Source organism: Lagopus muta, chromosome 21 (genome assembly GCF_023343835.1).
Source record: "Lagopus muta isolate bLagMut1 chromosome 21, bLagMut1 primary, whole genome shotgun sequence".
Classification (NCBI taxonomy): domain Eukaryota; kingdom Metazoa; phylum Chordata; class Aves; order Galliformes; family Phasianidae; genus Lagopus; species Lagopus muta.
Window position 1 is genome coordinate 5492636 of NC_064453.1, and position 16616 is coordinate 5509251.

At 46.2% G+C, this 16616-nt stretch overlaps 2 protein-coding genes and 1 long non-coding RNA gene across 3 annotated transcripts; 2 read left to right on the top strand and 1 right to left on the bottom strand.

The window, feature by feature from the left end:
- The first annotated feature begins 2266 nt into the window (after positions 1-2266).
- Positions 2267-7099, top strand: KIAA2013 (KIAA2013 ortholog). Its single transcript, XM_048968088.1, has 2 exons — positions 2267-3352; positions 3981-7099. Exons 1-2 carry the CDS (start codon positions 2380-2382, stop codon positions 4838-4840), a joined length of 1833 nt encoding a protein of 610 aa, XP_048824045.1. The 5' UTR covers positions 2267-2379; the 3' UTR covers positions 4841-7099.
- Positions 6024-12532, bottom strand: LOC125703531 (uncharacterized). Its single transcript, XR_007380878.1, has 4 exons — positions 11232-12532; positions 10078-10154; positions 8513-8617; positions 6024-7688 (listed from the first exon to the last, which is right to left on the bottom strand). It is a non-coding gene; the product is annotated as an uncharacterized LOC125703531 (long non-coding RNA).
- Positions 10031-15367, top strand: LOC125703523 (chymotrypsin-like elastase family member 2A). Its single transcript, XM_048968111.1, has 8 exons — positions 10031-10128; positions 11202-11290; positions 12023-12120; positions 12518-12646; positions 13339-13475; positions 14130-14275; positions 14407-14559; positions 15206-15367. The coding sequence occupies exons 1-8, from the start codon at positions 10068-10070 to the stop codon at positions 15221-15223; spliced, it is 831 nt and encodes a 276-aa protein (XP_048824068.1). The 5' UTR covers positions 10031-10067; the 3' UTR covers positions 15224-15367.
- The last annotated feature ends 1249 nt before the right edge of the window (positions 15368-16616 follow it).

A 16616-nucleotide genomic window follows, 5' to 3' on the forward strand; every position in this document is an offset into this window, starting at 1 on the left:
AGAGGCGCGGAGGCAGCTGGGCCGGAGCCGGGAGAGGCAGCAGGAAGCGCTGGGGCCGAGGGTTGTGCGAAGCGAGAGCAATGCGGGTCGTGCAACCGCGCTGATTTCACGTGGGGTTCGCGGAGCGCTGCTCAGCCGTGCGGCAACCGAGTGTAGTAAGCGTTAATGAAACACGTTCAGCCAACGCGGGGAAGCGGGAGCTGATGTCCGGCAGGCTTCAGTCTGTGCTGGGCTGAGCTTCACACAGTCATTAAGCGTTAAAAAATGCACTGCAGAAATTAGGCACAGCTCGGGGCACTGGAAGCCGTTACTAAATGCCCTCCTTTCATCTGGCATCTCATCCGTTTCCTTCTGGAATACAAAATCTGCTGCTGTGATTTGCCATGCTGCTTTTCTCCAACTGCATCTACTTCCTTCTCTTACATTTCACTCTCGTGCTGGGATTTCTTGCATCCCCGATGATTTACCCACGCTTCATTTCCTAGTTTGTTTTGCCTAACTTTGAGAACAGGCAAAGTGAATCCATCTTATAAAATGATAATCTTCTTTAAAAGAAAGGGGTTCATGGTCATTTTTATATTGCAGTGAACATATGGCTCAGTGCAGGGAAACCCTGCTGTGATGCAAGCCCACATACCAGCTGGACTCGGGGAAAGAAACACACATGTAGAAGCTGGAAACACACACATAGAAGCATAAGAGCATTTGGTAGGCATTGTCTCAGTTACAAGGAACACACTGCAGCTGTTATTCTCCATGCTTCCTCACAAATAATACCCGCTTTTATTTATTTGCTCACTGAGAATAGTCTTGATTGTCTTCCAAGCACTCGTTTCCACTCCTCTCCCCAAAGTAGGAATTCCCTAATTGCCCGGCAAACGCAGCAGTTCTGAAGCTCAATTGATGAACTGCAGGCAACAACCCAAGGAAATACTAGTTCTCCCTAAGATGGTGATTTCAAGAAACTTCCTTTTTCAATGCTGCCAGTTTTGCTAACTGAAAAAAATAAAATAAATCACTTCCACTTTAGATTTCTGCTGTACTTTGGAAGCCCTGAAAAAAAAGTTCTTGATAAATCTTCAGCATTCTCTACAATCTAAGGTGGGAGCCACAGCAGAGGTGTTCAGCTCTCAACTTCCAAGCTCAGACAAAGTGCTGCGACTCAGGCTATAGAGTTGTAGGAATATTATATTTCTCATTGAAGGCTGTTCAATCTCTCTGTTCTAAAATTAAAGCCATTTTGCAGGCTAGGAGTCGTGAATGCATCATTAATACCACTGTCCTCTGTCTGGCCCTATTTGACAGCTTTGTTTGCATTCTGCAGCCACGCCAACCCAGCAAGCACACTTCTTCCCTCTTTCTATGCTTGCACTGCTCTGTGTGCTCAGGCTGGAGTCGGTGCCTGTCTTTTTAAACAGAAGCAGCTGCCAGTGCAGATGTTCCTGTGAGTACGTGCAACACGTGCTCTGCTCAGAGCTGCAACTTCCTAACAGCCCGAGGGAGCTCAGCTTTTAAGGCAGACTCACAACACACCCAACCTCTGTATATGTGACGGATCTCACCCATTACAGTGTGCCACTCCCCATCTCCCCCCCCCCCCCCCCCCCCCCCAAAAAAAAAACATCCTTAACCTAAAAAAACCAAACATCTTATTGGCAGGGAGTTGGGAAACGCTCTGTTCTCCTTTGCTGCGCTGAGCCAGGCAGGAATTTCACACTTCGTTTCAGCTCTCAGGGTTTCTACAGGGTTTGCTACTGTCTTTGAGAGCTGTGCTGGAGTCCAAAGTTTCCCCTGGCCCGTTGTGCACACATCTGTAGGAGCAGACAGGAAACTCCTTGCTGCTGGAGGACGCAGGGATGGCACAAGGCATCATGCAGACCCCGTGTTTGCTGCCGTAAAGCTCCACGACAGCCCAAATCGCACCCTTGGACTCGATGATCCCTGCGGGTCGCAGCACTGCGCCAACCGTCCCGCATCCCGCACAGGGCAGAAAACGTGGCTGGGACACAACGCGCTGTCCCGCATCGGGCTCCGTTGTGCTAACGGGAATCACTAATATGACGGAAAACTGCCTCAGGCCCGCTCCGGGCTGCTTCCATCACTGGATTAACTACAGACACGGCGCCTGTGTTGAACGGAGCCGGGTCACCGCGCCAAGCCGCCTGCGGGCCGCTCCGTGAGGCGGGGCCGGGCCGCCCGCCAAAGGCTGAGCAGAAGGCGCGACGCCACAACTGTCGCAAAGAGCCGCCGAGCGCGGCGGGGCTGCCGTACGGCGCGGCACTTCCGGCCGGCTGCAATGGCGGCGTGAAGGGCCGGGAAGCGGCCGCTGGGGCGCCGAGGCCGGGCCGGGACGGGTCTCCCGCCCCGCCGCCGCCGCTCATGTGGCTGCAGCAGCGGCTGAAGGGGCTGCCGGGGCTGCTGTCCAGCAGCTGGGCGCGGCGGCTGCTGCTGCTGCTGCTCCTCCTGCTTGTCGCCTACTGGTACCTGGGGGCAGGGCGGGCGCGGCACGGAGCCGGGCGGGGAGCGGAGCCCCGCGGCGCCGCCGCCCTCTGCCTGCAGGCGGCCGCTGGCCCCTGGCGGGCTCAGGCCGAGCGCGGCGATGCGCTGCCGCTGCCGGAGGACGAGGCCGGCGACGGGCCGGGCCTGGCGCTGGCGGGTAACGGCTTCCTGCTGCTGGACGTAGCCGCCGGCCGCCTGTGGGTGTCGGCGGCGGGGTCTAGCGGAGGCCCGGCGCTTCCCACCGAGTACCCGGCGCTGGTGCGGCTGAGGGCACTGGGAGGGCGTGGAGAGGCGCGAGCGGCGCAGGCGGCGCTGCGGGACGGGGCCGTGCGGAGAGTGCGCTGCGTGCAGACGGGTGCCGGGCCCGGAGGTGCCGGAGAGTGCGTGACGGTGCGGGAGGAGGTGGTGGCCCATCGGAGCCGGCCGCATCTCTACCTGCAGCGCATCCGCATCGCCAACCCTACCGAGCGGGTGGCCACCTTTGAGGCCTCGGCCCCAGCTTCGGCACCTTCGCTGAGTGCCCGCTTTGCTACCAGCTTGGAGAAGGTGGAGGAGCGGCAGTTCCTGCTTTCCTCCGGCCGTCTGCTACTGCCTGGCAGTCCCAAGGTGGTGCTCATGGTGGTGGCTGCTAAGAAGCTTGTGAGCCGGGTGCAGGTGGCACCCAAGTCTACCTTTGATGAAACCGTGTGGTCTGTGGTGTACACTTCGGAGCCCATCGAGGTCTCCAGGCTGGAGGAGACTTTCAGCAAGCTGAGGGAGTCGGCCAAGAAAGAGATGCTGGAGGTGATGCAGATGGGGGTGGAAGATCTTTTCCAGGAGCACCAGCAGACCTGGTCAGACCTGTTCATTTCAGGTAAGGAAAGTGATCCTCAACCTCCAAACAGTTGCTTTAGAGAAGAGCTGAATGCATGGTGACCTGGTTCCTGTAAGGCCTCCAGAGACACTGGGAAAATAAAACAGCATTCTAAGTTTGGAATCTAAAGTCTGATTTTTGGATGGTACCAGGTGGAGCTGGGGGTTGGACTCCATGATCCTTTTGAGTCTCTTCCAACTCAGGCTATTTTGTGATTCCACTTAGAAAAGTGGAGTCATCCTCACTGCATAAAAAAAAAAGATGTTTCCCACTATAATTCTGGATGCACTGGCTTTCATGTCTGTAAGGACTTCATTGATTTGCCTAGCATGCCAGCTGCAAGATGGGGATGGAGCTGACCTCCAGTTGCAGCATAAAGGACCATCTTTATACTTCTGTAAAATTCTCCATGAAAGTTGAGGACTGTCATGTCGTTACTTCAGGGATGCTCTTAAAAGATTTTCATGGCCTTGAATAAAAGAATGGCTGCCCAGATAATGCAGGGCTTTGTGTTTTACAGCCAGTAATAGATGTTAATAGTGATAGATGTCCCTTTGAAATTTTTCTTGTGGTAAATGTCATATTCACGTATGATCCTTTGACTCTTGGTTATTGCCATTTATTGCAGGGATTGAAATGAGGAAGATCACAGATTCACATACACCATCCAGTGAGACTGTTAACATGACTCTCTACTACATGCTTTCAAGCATGCCAGCTCCTCTGCTAGATCCACTCATTAGCAGTGAAGACAGAGAAAAAATGGAAGCCAGCTTGAACTATGCTGACCATTGCTTCAGCGGCCACGCAACCATGCATGCAGAGAACCTGTGGCCAGCAAAGCTGACCAGCGTGCCCCAGGTCTTGCAGCTCTCAGACCTGTGGAAGCTGACCCTGCAGAAACGGGGTTGTAAGGCTCTCGTGGCAGCCGGAGTCCACGGGCTTATGCAAGGCATGGTGCTCAGTTTTGGAGGTCTGCAGTTCACAGAAAACCATCTTCAGTTTCAGGCTGACCCTGATGTACTTCACAACAGCTATTCCTTACGTGGGATCCATTACAACAAGGATTTGATTAACTTAGCCGTTCTGCTGGATGCGGAAGGAAAGCCCTTCTTGCACGTGTCTGTGAAATTCCAAGACAAGCCAGTCAGACTATATGCATGTGAAGCAGGCTGTATGAATGAGCCCGTGGAGCTGACCTCAGAGGTACGAGGCCATACGTTCCCAGTCATGGTGACTCAGCCCATCACGCCACTGCTTTATATATCGACAGATTTGGTCCACTTGCAGGACCTGAGACACACACTCCATCTGAAAGCCATTCTGGCTCACGAGGAGCACATGGCTAAGCAGTACCCAGGTTTACCCTTCCTGTTCTGGTTCAGCGTGGCATCCTTAATCACACTGTTTCATCTGTTTCTGTTCAAGCTCATCTACAATGAATATTGTGGGCCAGGAGCCAAGCCTCTTTTCAGGAGTAAGGTGTAAGGCTGCTGCTTTTGGCTGCCCTCCTCTGAGTGCTGTCAGCCTGTTTTTGTCAACTGTGCCTAGGGAGTCTCTCAGATTATGAGGATTTTCAGTCTCTCTTGCAACAAGTGATCTATGGCATCTTGCACGCAGTAGTGTTAGGACAGGGATTGGAGTGGTAGGGCTCACAAGTATTGCAGAGAGAAATCCATTGTCAGTCCTTAAACATTCCTAAGGCTGCAGATTAAGGCAGATGCAGCTTTTCTGTCCTTTTCCCACAGCAGCTGTGTCACCAGATATGTTCCTTATTAAACAGTAAGGGAATACTTAAGCGAAAGCTGCCAATTACTGCTGTGTGTGAGATGTGCATGCTTGTCTGCCTGCTTTCAATGTGTGACTTGTCAAATGAGAACACACAGATGGAAGCTAGTGCTCTTAGGTCAAGGTGCTGACCTGTTGGGACTACTGGTTAACATTTACAAATACATAGACACTGTGCAATACTCCATCATGCCATGTTAGAACCATCATTTTGAGGGTTTCTCCCATTCAGACAACATACTAACTGCTTTAAGAAGGGTGCTGAGTGCTTTTACCATGAGTTGGAGGTTCTGACTTCAAGCATCTCCCACTTTGGTGTAAAAGATTTGAAATTCTTGTTTTGAGTAGCCTAGAAAGCCTGGTCACTAGCGAAACCTTAGTCCAGAATAGACACTGAAGTGATTTCTGCTCTTAGGACTGGTACTTTCTGGATGTGTGTTGGTACAAAGCAGGAACAAAACATGATACAGCTGTCAGAGGAGAAGGTCTGGCTTTGGAATGCCCTGTTTTTCCAAATCGTAACAGAATTTTGGATAGTTGAAGTTGGATGGGAGGGGACAGTCAACAATCTGATGGGTGTCAGCTCAGCTGGTCGTTTTCCTGTAAGCTCACGGGCTTTGCAGTGTTCAGATCAGGCCTGATCCCAGGCAGGTCTGAATACCAGCCATCTATTAATGAATGAGAGGGATGGTGTTTCTGGCTAAACAAGCTAACGTGGAAGAGGTAGAATAGATATTTATATCAAAGCCAGCTGCAATTAGAAGCATATGACCATGGTGAAACTTTAGTGCAAAAGGAAGAAATGGTGGGGAAGTAATTTGAATTATACAGCTGCATCCTGCCACACATCCTGAAATGTACCCTTGACATTATAAAATGGTGTTTTTGTTTTTGTTTTTTACTGCTATCTTGTTGCCTTTGTCATCTACAACATTTGCTGTCTGCCTTTTACAAAACTACTTGTTAGCCATTACAACAGGTAACTGTCCCTGACACTTTTTGAGATGCTGAGAAACTTCACAGCTACTCACCAGGGCTGACTTCACACCTCTTCCTTCTTGATATTGCAAAAAGCTTTGCAGTGTATAGCAAACAAGTCTGTCTTAATTAGACCTACTTAAAATGAAGATGGTGCAGAACTCAATTCCAAAACGAAGGATGCAGTGGAAGCTAGCTGGAGCTCAAAACCTCTGTAGCAGTAAGCAAGATTGCTGGTGTTGAAATAGCACCGTTTCATGAATTGAATGGGAATTTCCCGGTGTCCAAGTGAACTTAGTCCTGCTTTCAGCCTCCATTTGCACAAGACATCTGACGATTTTTCAGCTGAGAACAAGGACCTTTTGAAAGCAACAATCCTTTTGTGCCTTGTTAAGAAAGGAATCTGAGACTTGGAACATGTGGTTATTGAAGAGTTTGTCCCAGAATCTTGTGTAACAGACATTTTCTTTTTCCTTATAAGCTGTTGAGTTCCCTAAAAGTAATCCATTTGGTAAAAATACTTGAAGATATACCAAGTCCTTTGATATTTTGATTTGTTTTTTAATTTTACAGGAAAATAAAGAATGATGATTCCCTTTGTAGAGTTAAATTAACTAGAAAATTTCAGCATAACTTCATTTCTGGTGTTTTTTAATTTATTGCTTGAGGGTGGGGGAGGATGTTAATAATTTTGCCTCCAGTTCAGTAACGAGACAGTCAGTTGAACTGTAGATATCTAAGTGCAGGTAATGTCTTTTCAGCCTTTATGATTGTAGAGTGCAAAATCAGTTTAAAGAAACTGTTTTCGGGACTTAAAAATGCTGATCTGCAGGTTTCCTCTTCTGAACATACTGAGGCTTTGTGCATTCATTTGTTTTGGCTGTGGGGGGAGACATCTCACTTTCTAGTGGTTTAAAGGTTGTTTGGTTTTGAAATACCAAAGCTGTTGTTTCTAAATAAATATTTCTGAATCTAACCTGATCGCTGAAGTGTGGGTTTATTTGGTCTCTGTTCTCCCCTTCCCTTGCTCTCTGCTCAGTTAGGACAAGCCTTACATTACATCCAAGCCTTACATTACATCAGCTACACAAGTGCTTGGGTTTAAAAAAAAAATACAGCTTAGGAAACAAAATATAAATGTGTCCAAACTGGAAACAGGCAATTTTAAAGGCAGAAGGTGGAAAGCACAATAACAGAAACATTAATCTTCATTCCCTGGGCTCCAGGTAACATTGTTCTTTCTGGAGGTGTGCAGACCAAGCTTAGGTTTGAAGGACGCTCATAAATGGATCACGGATCCATCCAATGGACTACCTAATAAATTGTACATTATCACACGGACAGAGTTATTAGCTATTATGCTTTAACAACACACTGGAAGTACCTGTGCTCTTTCTTACTGAAGCCCCATGAGCTGTGTAGGTTCTGTGAAACATCCAGCACGAAGACAGGAGCTGTTTCCAAAGCCATCATGGCATTGGGATGAGGTTTTTGACGTACGACAGCAGAGCTGCTAACATACAATGTCCACTGAGCCCAAGAAAGATACTTCAGCCTATTCAGACTAGACCTGGAAAAGATGATGAGCAATTGTTACATAAAGCAGAAACGGAGCAACACACAAAAGTTTTGAGGGGGTTCTCCATTAAAAATGGGATTCTTATTAAACTCCTCCCCAGGCAATGAAATAACTTAGAATTCCTTTACAAAGAGGAAAAGAAAAAAATAAGAGAGAAAAGGGTTTCCCCTAATGTAGCAGAAGATTGCTTGTGAAATGATTGTAAAAATGCTCGGGAAAAAAATAATAGCCCAAGCAAGTCCATATTTATGTCATACCCACAAAGAAGGAAAGCTGAAATAGTAATTGACATCCAGAATTTATACTTAATTTTCATTGTTATTTAATGAAGAGAGAGTGGCAGAACAGTATACAGAAAGCTGCATGGAAGCTGAAAGCACAGTACGTTGTTTCATTGTATAAATTTAGATGTGGAGAGAATTAATTGCTGATTTTTCAGTTTTTTTATAATCTCAATTCTATGGTTGGTTAATCCAGATTTTTGTTTTTGTCACGTGATAAACCCAAAATGCTAGAACAGTTGGGTTCATTCAAATTGAAGTTCAGAATGCAACTTGCTCAAGCACTGTTGTTCATATAATAGAATCACCAAGTTGGAAAAGACCTCCAAGATCATCCAGTCCAACCACGTAAAGCATTGTTTTGGTGGGACAATGCATTCTTGAGAGGGAAAAAGAAACAGCAAAGGATTATATATTTCTGCCTTCCACCATGAAAATGCCCATTTGCTGTACTACAGAAACCTCATTTGCTTCCAGGGAAGTGCCACTGATCTAAGAACTGAAGGGACAGAAACGAAATAAAGCCTGGCTCACCATGCTGCATCATCCTCCATCATCACAGACAGCTTGTTCTCTGTACTCCTTGTAACATCTGTTCCCAAGCAATCACAGTTGGTTTTACTGAGGAAGGATGGCGAGCTGAAACACAACGCAACTTGGTCTAGGAAAGAAGATACATTGCCATTCTGTCAAAAAATAAAGCAGACAAACAAAATTTCAAGCAATCATATCATCACACAACAACTAAAGTCTGAAGAGATGTCTGGAAATGATTCCAATCCCACTGATGTGTTCAAATCTCTTTAACATCGTTAGCATCTTTATCAGTGACGTCGACAACAGAATCGAGTACGCCCTCAGCAATTTGCTGATGACACCAAGCTGAGTGGTGTGGTTGACACGGTGAAAGGAAAGGATGCCATTCAGAGGGACCTCCATAGACTTGAAAGGTGGGTCCGGGTGAACATAATGATATTCAATAGAGCAAAGTGCAAGGTTTGGCACTTGGGCCGGAGGAATCCCAGGCATTCATACAGACTGGAAGGAGCTCCTTGAGAGCAGCCCTGCAGAGAAGGACCTGGGGGTCCTGATGGATGAAAAACTGAACGTGAGCCAGCAGAGTGCATTGCAGCTTGGAAAGTAAATGGAATCCTGGGCTCCATCAGAAGAGGGGTGGCCAGCAGGGACAGGGAGGTGATTGTCCCCCTCTACTGCATCCAGGTCTGGAGCCCCCAGTACAAGAAAGACAGGGAGCTGTTGGAGAAGGTCCAGAGGAGCCACAAAGATGATCAGGGGACTGGAGCACCTTCCTGATGAAGACAGGCTGAGGGAGCTGGGCTTGTTCAGCCTGGAGAAAAGAAGGCTGTGGGGTGAGCTCATTGCAGCCTTCAGTACTTAAAGGGAGCCTGCAAACAGGAGGGGAATCAACTCTTGGAAAGGGGAGATAACTGCAGGACAAGGGGAAATGGATTTAAGTTGAGGCAGGGAAGATTGAGGTTGGATGTCAGGGGGAAGTTCTTTGCTGTGACAGTGGTGAGGTGCTGGAACAGCTGCCCAGAGAGGCTGTGGATGCCCCTTCCATCCCTGGAGGTGTTCAAGGCCAGGCTGGATGGGGCTCTGGGCAGCCTGGTCTGGTATTAAATGTAGAAGTTGGTGGCCCTGCATGTGGCAGGGGGTTGAAGGCTCATGATCCTTGGGGTCCCTTCCAACCTGGGCCATTCTGTGATTCTGTGAAGTCTATCACTGTCTGATTACACATCAGATAGCATTACTGCTCACATACTATTCAGTGTTAGAATAACTCATTAATGTTTTCATACAGGAAACACATTCTGATGAATTTTCAAGGCAATGGGAAAACAAACAACTGCTATAGATTACAAGCAAGTCAGTTGAAATTGCTTTTAGCCAAAGTTTTATATTTAGCCCAGATTCAAGGTCAATCTGTATGTTTTTTTTTTTTCCCTTCCCTTAAGCATTTGTGCATATAAAAAATTATCCCACAGTTTTCCATTGGTGTCAGGACATTCATGTATTCACGTCTCCAGGAGGTGAGATATAAAACAAGCTGTGAAGCAGAGCCCACAGCATGCAGTTACCTGGCATCATGCTTGGAATCCTCTTTGCTGTGCTGACTCTGGCAGCTGCAGGTATGTGCTCAATTTCAATACCAGTTCTAAAGAAAAAAGTGAATTAAAATCTAATAGCAGCTTTCCTATTTTTTTTTTTTTTAAAGCAGAATAAGACAATTAATTAATTGCTTTTGTTAAATAAAAGGTTCAGAATGGCAGCTAGGTACTAAGTTATTCTGTTCATATCACAGAAGTTCAAGGAGCACCACTGCTCTCAGCCTGTAACAAGAAGTTATTTTACTTAGCTTGAATGCTCTGTAACACAGTCAATCCATGCCAGATTGCTTTGCATGTGCTATGAGCTATGAGCTGCATCTCAGTTGATTCATGAGAATTTGGTTGAGCCAACATGATTTGATTACCTGCCAGAAAACAAATAGGCTTCATATAACATTGCTCAGCCTTGACTGATGGCTGTATCTTCACCTGTATTACATCCAATTGTAGGCTGTATCTCTGCCTTTCAACAGAATAACAGAATCACAGAATCACCTGGGTTATAAGGGACCCCAAGGATCATGTAGTTCCAACCCCCCTGCCTAGCAGGGCCACCAAACATACACATTCAGATCAGGTTGCCCAGGACCCCGTCCAACCTGGCCTTAAACACGTCCAAGGACGGGGCATCCACAACCTCCCTGGGCAGCCCGTTCCAGGGCCTAACCACTCTCCTAGTAAAGAACTTCCCCCTAACATCCAACCTAAATCTTCCCTCCTTCAACTTAAAACCATTTCCCCTAGTCCTGCTGTTGTCAGCCCTTTTGAAGAGTTTACTCCCCTCCTGGGTGTAGGTTCCCTTCAGGTACTGATAGGCTGCAATGAGGTCACCCCGCAGCCTTCTCTTCTCCAGGCTGAACAAGCCCAACTCCCTCAGCCTGTCCTCATAGGGGAGGTGCTCCAGCCCCCTGATCATCTTAGTCGCCCTCCTCTGGACCCTTTCCAAAATCTCTATGTCAACGTTCCATACAAACACTGTCTATATTAAATCAACAAACAAACCATAAGAACAACCAACCAACCAACCCAGCCTCTCTTACAGAATTCTTTTTCAGTTCCTACTCTTAAAACACAAATCTTTGTATGTTTTCCAGCCCTTGGCTGCGGGGTTCCTGCCTACCCACCTGCTGTGTCTCGAGTTGTTGGAGGAGAAGATGCAAGACCATACAGCTGGCCCTGGCAGGTGAATCCTTCTGTTCTTCCCTGAAATGATTAGAGTTGTAATACCTTGCATGCCACAGCTTGCTGCTTAGAGAGGTCTTCATGTTCTCGCAGTAGACCAGCCCGTATTTAGCAGGAATAATGTAAAATTCAGTGGAGAGTACAATGCCTACTGGAACACAGTTGTACGTTGAGTTAACAAATTGATTTTTGAAGAAAACAAAATGTTCTGTTTGGACCGGCTTGAATTTTGGGGAAAAAAAAACCCCAAACATTAAAATATCAAACTTTTGAATGGTAGGAAAGGAGGAAATCCTTCTCCTGAGGACAGGAAGTCCTGAAAGGAGGTTGTGGTGAGGTGGGGATTGGCCTCTTCTAGGCGACAGCAATCGGATGAGAGGTAATAACCTCAAGTTGCACCAGTGGAAGTTCAGGTTGGGGAAAACAACTTCTCTGAAAGAGCAGTGATGCAGTAGCACAGGCTGCCCAGGGAAGTGATGGGGTCACCATCCCTGGAGGTGTTCAAGGAATGCGGAGATGTGGCACTGGTGGGCAGTGCTGGCGGTAGGTGAAGAGTTACACTAGGTACTCTTAGAGGTCTTGACGGTTCTAAGATTCTTCAAAACTCTTCTAGCTTAAAGACCTCCCATTACCTTCAAGTAGCAAGTTGTGATACATGTGCTGGAAGAAAATGCAACATTGGAAAAATCAGCAAGCAAAAATCTGAGCCTTGCTTGATATCTGTTGATCCTAGGCCTCTCTTCAATACCAATCAACTAGTGGTTGGCATCACACCTGTGGAGGAATCCTCATTGCAACCAACTGGGTATTGACAGCTGCACACTGCATCAGGTAAACCATTGAGTTAAAGTCTATGCTCATAAAGCAGTGCTTGACTGGAGACAGACGAAGAAAAAAACCCAAACATATTAATGCCAGTTCTCTCCTTCCCATGGAGTCAAGAGCTCTGTGTTTTGTCCACTCTTCATACTACAGGAAAGTATAAGAAAGAAATGATCAGCTACAAATTTGCTGCCCCATCATCAAAATTGTTTCCATGGAGACAACCCAACTGTGGTCTGTTATCATATGTCCTTGAATATGTGCATCCACTACACACTGGTTATGGCATCAGTAGGTAGTAGAGGAGGTCATCACGTGGAATAGGAAGAGTTGGCTGCATGTTATTATTGACAATTTGATAATTCAGTAACTAACACAGCTGAACTTTAGTTCTTTTCTTGTCCAGTTCTAGCAGGAATTATCGAGTGCTTCTTGGAAAATACAACCTAGCAGCTGAGGAGGAAGGATCTGTCACAGCCTTCCCAGAAAAAATTGTTGTCCATGAGAAATGGAATTCATACAGCGTTGCAAGTGGGTAAGTTGGTGGAAAGTGTTTATTCACCTACAGGAAGCAAAGCAAAACTTCAAAAACTTCAAAATGTTTGCTCCAGTCTGTATCTTTCCTCCTCAAGAGAAGATAAAGAGCTTCCCATATTAATTGCTAATTGATTAATTGCATTTTCAGCTGCCATTCTGCATGTTCATGTTTTGGTGAGAAACTGCTGTTCTAGGCAATAATTTTCTTCATAAAGCAGGAGGGAATAAATTGATCAAACAATTTAAAAACCATTTTGAACATCTTGCATGAAAGACATAAACATGGAATATGATCAATTAAATGGTATTAATACCCTCGTAGGGACTTTGAAGGACTCCTGTGCATGCTGGTGGGTTGAGCACATTAGCAAAGAAACCATCTCACTTTCCAGGTGCCTGTAGTTGGTTCTCACACATGCATCTGTTTTTGGTGAAGAGAACCTATAAAGGAAACATTCCAGAGGGCTGCTAGCATGAAAGTGGGGCAGCTCTGCAGGGTACAGTCTTCCAGTGCATGGATTTCCCCACTGTTTTAAGGGTGGAGGAATCTTTACTGCTTGTGCAGTGGCCTCTTTTGCTCCCTTGCATCTCTTTTTTTAAATAATTTCTTTTTGTCGTTCTGCTGTCTCTTAACTATTTGCAATCCTCTTTGTCCCCTCACCCCTCTCACAAGTGTTCATATGACCACAGGAATGACATCGCTTTGATCAAACTCACCGAACACGTTGAATTGAGCGACAAAATCCGGCTGGCCTGCCTCCCTCCTGCAGAAAGCATCCTGTCATCCAACACTGCCTGCTATGTGACGGGATGGGGAAGACTGCAGAGTGAGTAGTGGGAGATGGGCAAAACTGCAAAACAAAGGCCTTCAGCACTGCCATCTTCCTCGGGATTGACTGGAAAAAGGTTGTTGGTGATGATCAAGATCCCCTCAAACCCAAGTTCATCGGTGCCCACTTCGCTCGCCGTATGAATTTTCTCTGCCTTTCAAGCTTATTTTCCTTGTAATGGGTCTAGTAATGCACTAAAGGGCCCTTCAGTAGGTTTTCAGCAGCTGTTCTAACACGAATATTAACAGCAGGTTGGGAATTCTCTAATCCTGATACACTCTGCTGAGTAACTGGAAAGACACATAAGGGAATAGATGTAAAGAGAAATCCCAGGGGCTTCAGCAGAAGTGTCAGCTCAAGCAGCAGTTCCCAGAGCAGTAAGCAAATTCTGAACAAAGAAGAGCCCTTTGTTTCTCTAACAAAGAGACATTAATAAGTGAAACAGAAATTATTGGTAAGTCACAGCCTTTTCTTTTTCTTTTTTTTTTTTTAAATGAAAGAATGCAGCTAAGGAATGAATTATGCAGCCCAGATGAAGTTTCCTACCTGGAGGAATAGTACCCAGATCCTGGGAGAAACTTAGCAATGCACTTTTGTTCTTCCTTCATTGCCAGCTGGTGTCATGACTCCTTTGTTTCTGTTACTTTCCAGCAAATGGAGCTCTCCCAGATGACCTGCAGCAAGGGCTGTTGCTGGTGGTAGATTATGCAACTTGTTCCAAGTCTAGCTGGTGGGGAAGCTCAGTGAAAACCAACATGGTGTGCGCTGGTGGAGATGGAATCACCTCCAGTTGTAACGTGAGTCCAGAGAACACCAACCTTAGGGTTTGGTTTGACACAACCAGGCCTGATGGAAAGGAAAGCCTAAAACACAAGGAACAACTACTCACACTATGGCTGCCATTAACTGCATTTCCTCTTCTTCTCAGGGGGATTCTGGTGGCCCACTGAATTGCCAAAATGCAGATGGCGTGTGGGAAGTGCATGGTATTGTCAGCTTTGGCTCTTCTCTTGGCTGCAACTATTATCGGAAGCCTTCTGTCTTCACCCGGATCTCTGCTTTCGACAGCTGGATCAATGAGGTAAAGCTCAAGGCCTTGCTACTAGAGAATAATGACACCTGACAATTTCTAAGGTCGTTACTGGAGGACCAGGAAGGGAAAAACATATCTTAAAGCTGTGTCTTCTCAAGGAAAACTACCTGAACAATTATTTGACAGTTATCTGATGGACAGCTCTGCCATCTGCTCAGGGAGCTGTATCACTTTTGATTCAACTGGTTCTTTTACACACAAGCAGCTATCTCTGTAGGTAGGTCCTTACCAGCATGAAAATCAACCCCAAAGCAAAAATAAAGCATCCTCTTTGCATTTAGGTTTTTAAGTTATTTCCACTTTTACATAAGTCCTGATGTTTAGGAATGCATTTTTCCTTCAGTCTAGAGATTGATTTATACTCATTAGGAGTTTGATTGGTGCAACTTCAGAAGTGATTGGTACCTATCAATAACACTGATTGTTACAGTCACATCCTAGAAGGCAATGCGTGATGCTCAAATCTGGAGCACCACCTGTTTTATAAGATAACAGAAACCCTAATTTCAAGAGTGGCCGAGGAGCAAAAACCTTGTTTCAGTTTTGTAAGTCCCGCATCCCAAACACAACACACACTGCTCACAAATAGCTGGCTCTCATGGTCTGATCTGTGCCTCGTTTCACCTTTTTATAGGTTATAGAAAACAACTAAGAGGAGACCTGCATGGCAGATGAGAGCAGTGCCAAGAACAACAGTTTGAATAAAGTCATAATCATGACACCTTTGATCACAGATAGCTGGGAAATTACGCTTTTCACTGCAATAAACACTGTTTTTTGCAACATGAAAGAAAAACACGTGTCTCTGTCATTTCTTCTTGCGCATTGTCAAGAGCTGAGCACGTATTTCGCGATAATGCTGAGGACCTTTTAAAGCCTTTCCCCTACCTTGGGTTGGAGCTTGATATTCTCTGGGAGGTGCGAGCCCGCTGTGCGAGGAGCGAGGATCAGAAGAGTGGAGAGCCACAGGAACAACTCTGAGGGTAGAGGGGTGAGGAATCAAAGCTCTGGCATAGCAGGAGGTGGGCAGGCAGCAGATGGGATCTGAGTGGGACGCAGTGGGACCAGCAGTGGAGATGCCCGGTGAGAAGGCAGCACGGGTGCCAGCAGGTCAGCACAGGTGAGTGTGGCAGCACTGCAAAGTGCTTTTACAGACAGCACCCCGTGACACCCGGGGGTTTCAGGGTTTAGCAGCAGGAATGGTCAGATGCAGCAGTGGGCGCTGGCAGCATCGCTGCAGATCTCTCTCCTTCCGATCAGCAGCCTGGTTCCTTGTTGGTGCTTTAGCAGTTGGAGAGGAAGGTTGTTTGGGTGCTTCATTGTAACACCCTGAGTTGTTTGTGTGAGCATCATTAAGGCAGGGTTGTAAACGATTAATTGAAAATTGTTAAGAGGTTATTTTGCTGTGTAGACTGGGTGTCAGTTACGAGTGTCACGGAAGAGAAGAGGTAACTGTGAGGCACAGACAACAAATATTACAGACAAAAAAGTAACAGATGGGGATGTGTACTCCTGTAAAAACTGAAACAGAACTGAAATTTGAATAATTTCCCTCTTGAAATATTTGGACAACAAAGTGGAAATATTTAAGCATATTTTATAAGCATTTAAGCATATTTGAACATATCAATGCAAATCATCCATTTTTTGGAAATTCCCCATTAAGAACAAATTCCAAAAGTTTTGGTGACAACTTTGATTAAAAATTTTAACAGTTGCAGATCACAACCACTGAAATCACAGAGCCGTTTTTTCATGGGCTGCTTTGAGGTTTAGACAGGAGCTCCACAGGGAATAAAACACGGCAAACACTCATATCTCTCTTCATACTCATAGGAGAATGGCACGATCCCATCCCAGCATCACAAGAACTGTCTCTTTTCCACCATTTTCTTTTAAAAGAAAGCATCGGAAGGAAAAAAATACGAGCAAATATTTCTTTCAATAATGTACAGCTAATGCTTGATCCCTTCGCTTCGTTTCAGGATGTATCACCGTTAGCTCCAGCCATGTTTTCGGGGGCTGTAAGAAATACCACCATGATC

Excerpts from the sequence above, each read along its gene's own strand:
- LOC125703523 (XM_048968111.1), top strand. The coding sequence starts at position 10,068 with ATGCAGTTACCTGGCATCATGCTTGGAATCCTCTTTGCTGTGCTGACT. Across the intron at positions 12,647-13,338 it reads TCATACAGCGTTGCAAGTGG|GAATGACATCGCTTTGATCA; the intron begins GTAAGTTGGTGG and ends ATATGACCACAG. Across the intron at positions 13,476-14,129 it reads GGGATGGGGAAGACTGCAGA|CAAATGGAGCTCTCCCAGAT; the intron begins GTGAGTAGTGGG and ends GTTACTTTCCAG.
- KIAA2013 (XM_048968088.1), top strand. The coding sequence starts at position 2,380 with ATGTGGCTGCAGCAGCGGCTGAAGGGGCTGCCGGGGCTGCTGTCCAGC. Across the intron at positions 3,353-3,980 it reads GTCAGACCTGTTCATTTCAG|GGATTGAAATGAGGAAGATC; the intron begins GTAAGGAAAGTG and ends CATTTATTGCAG.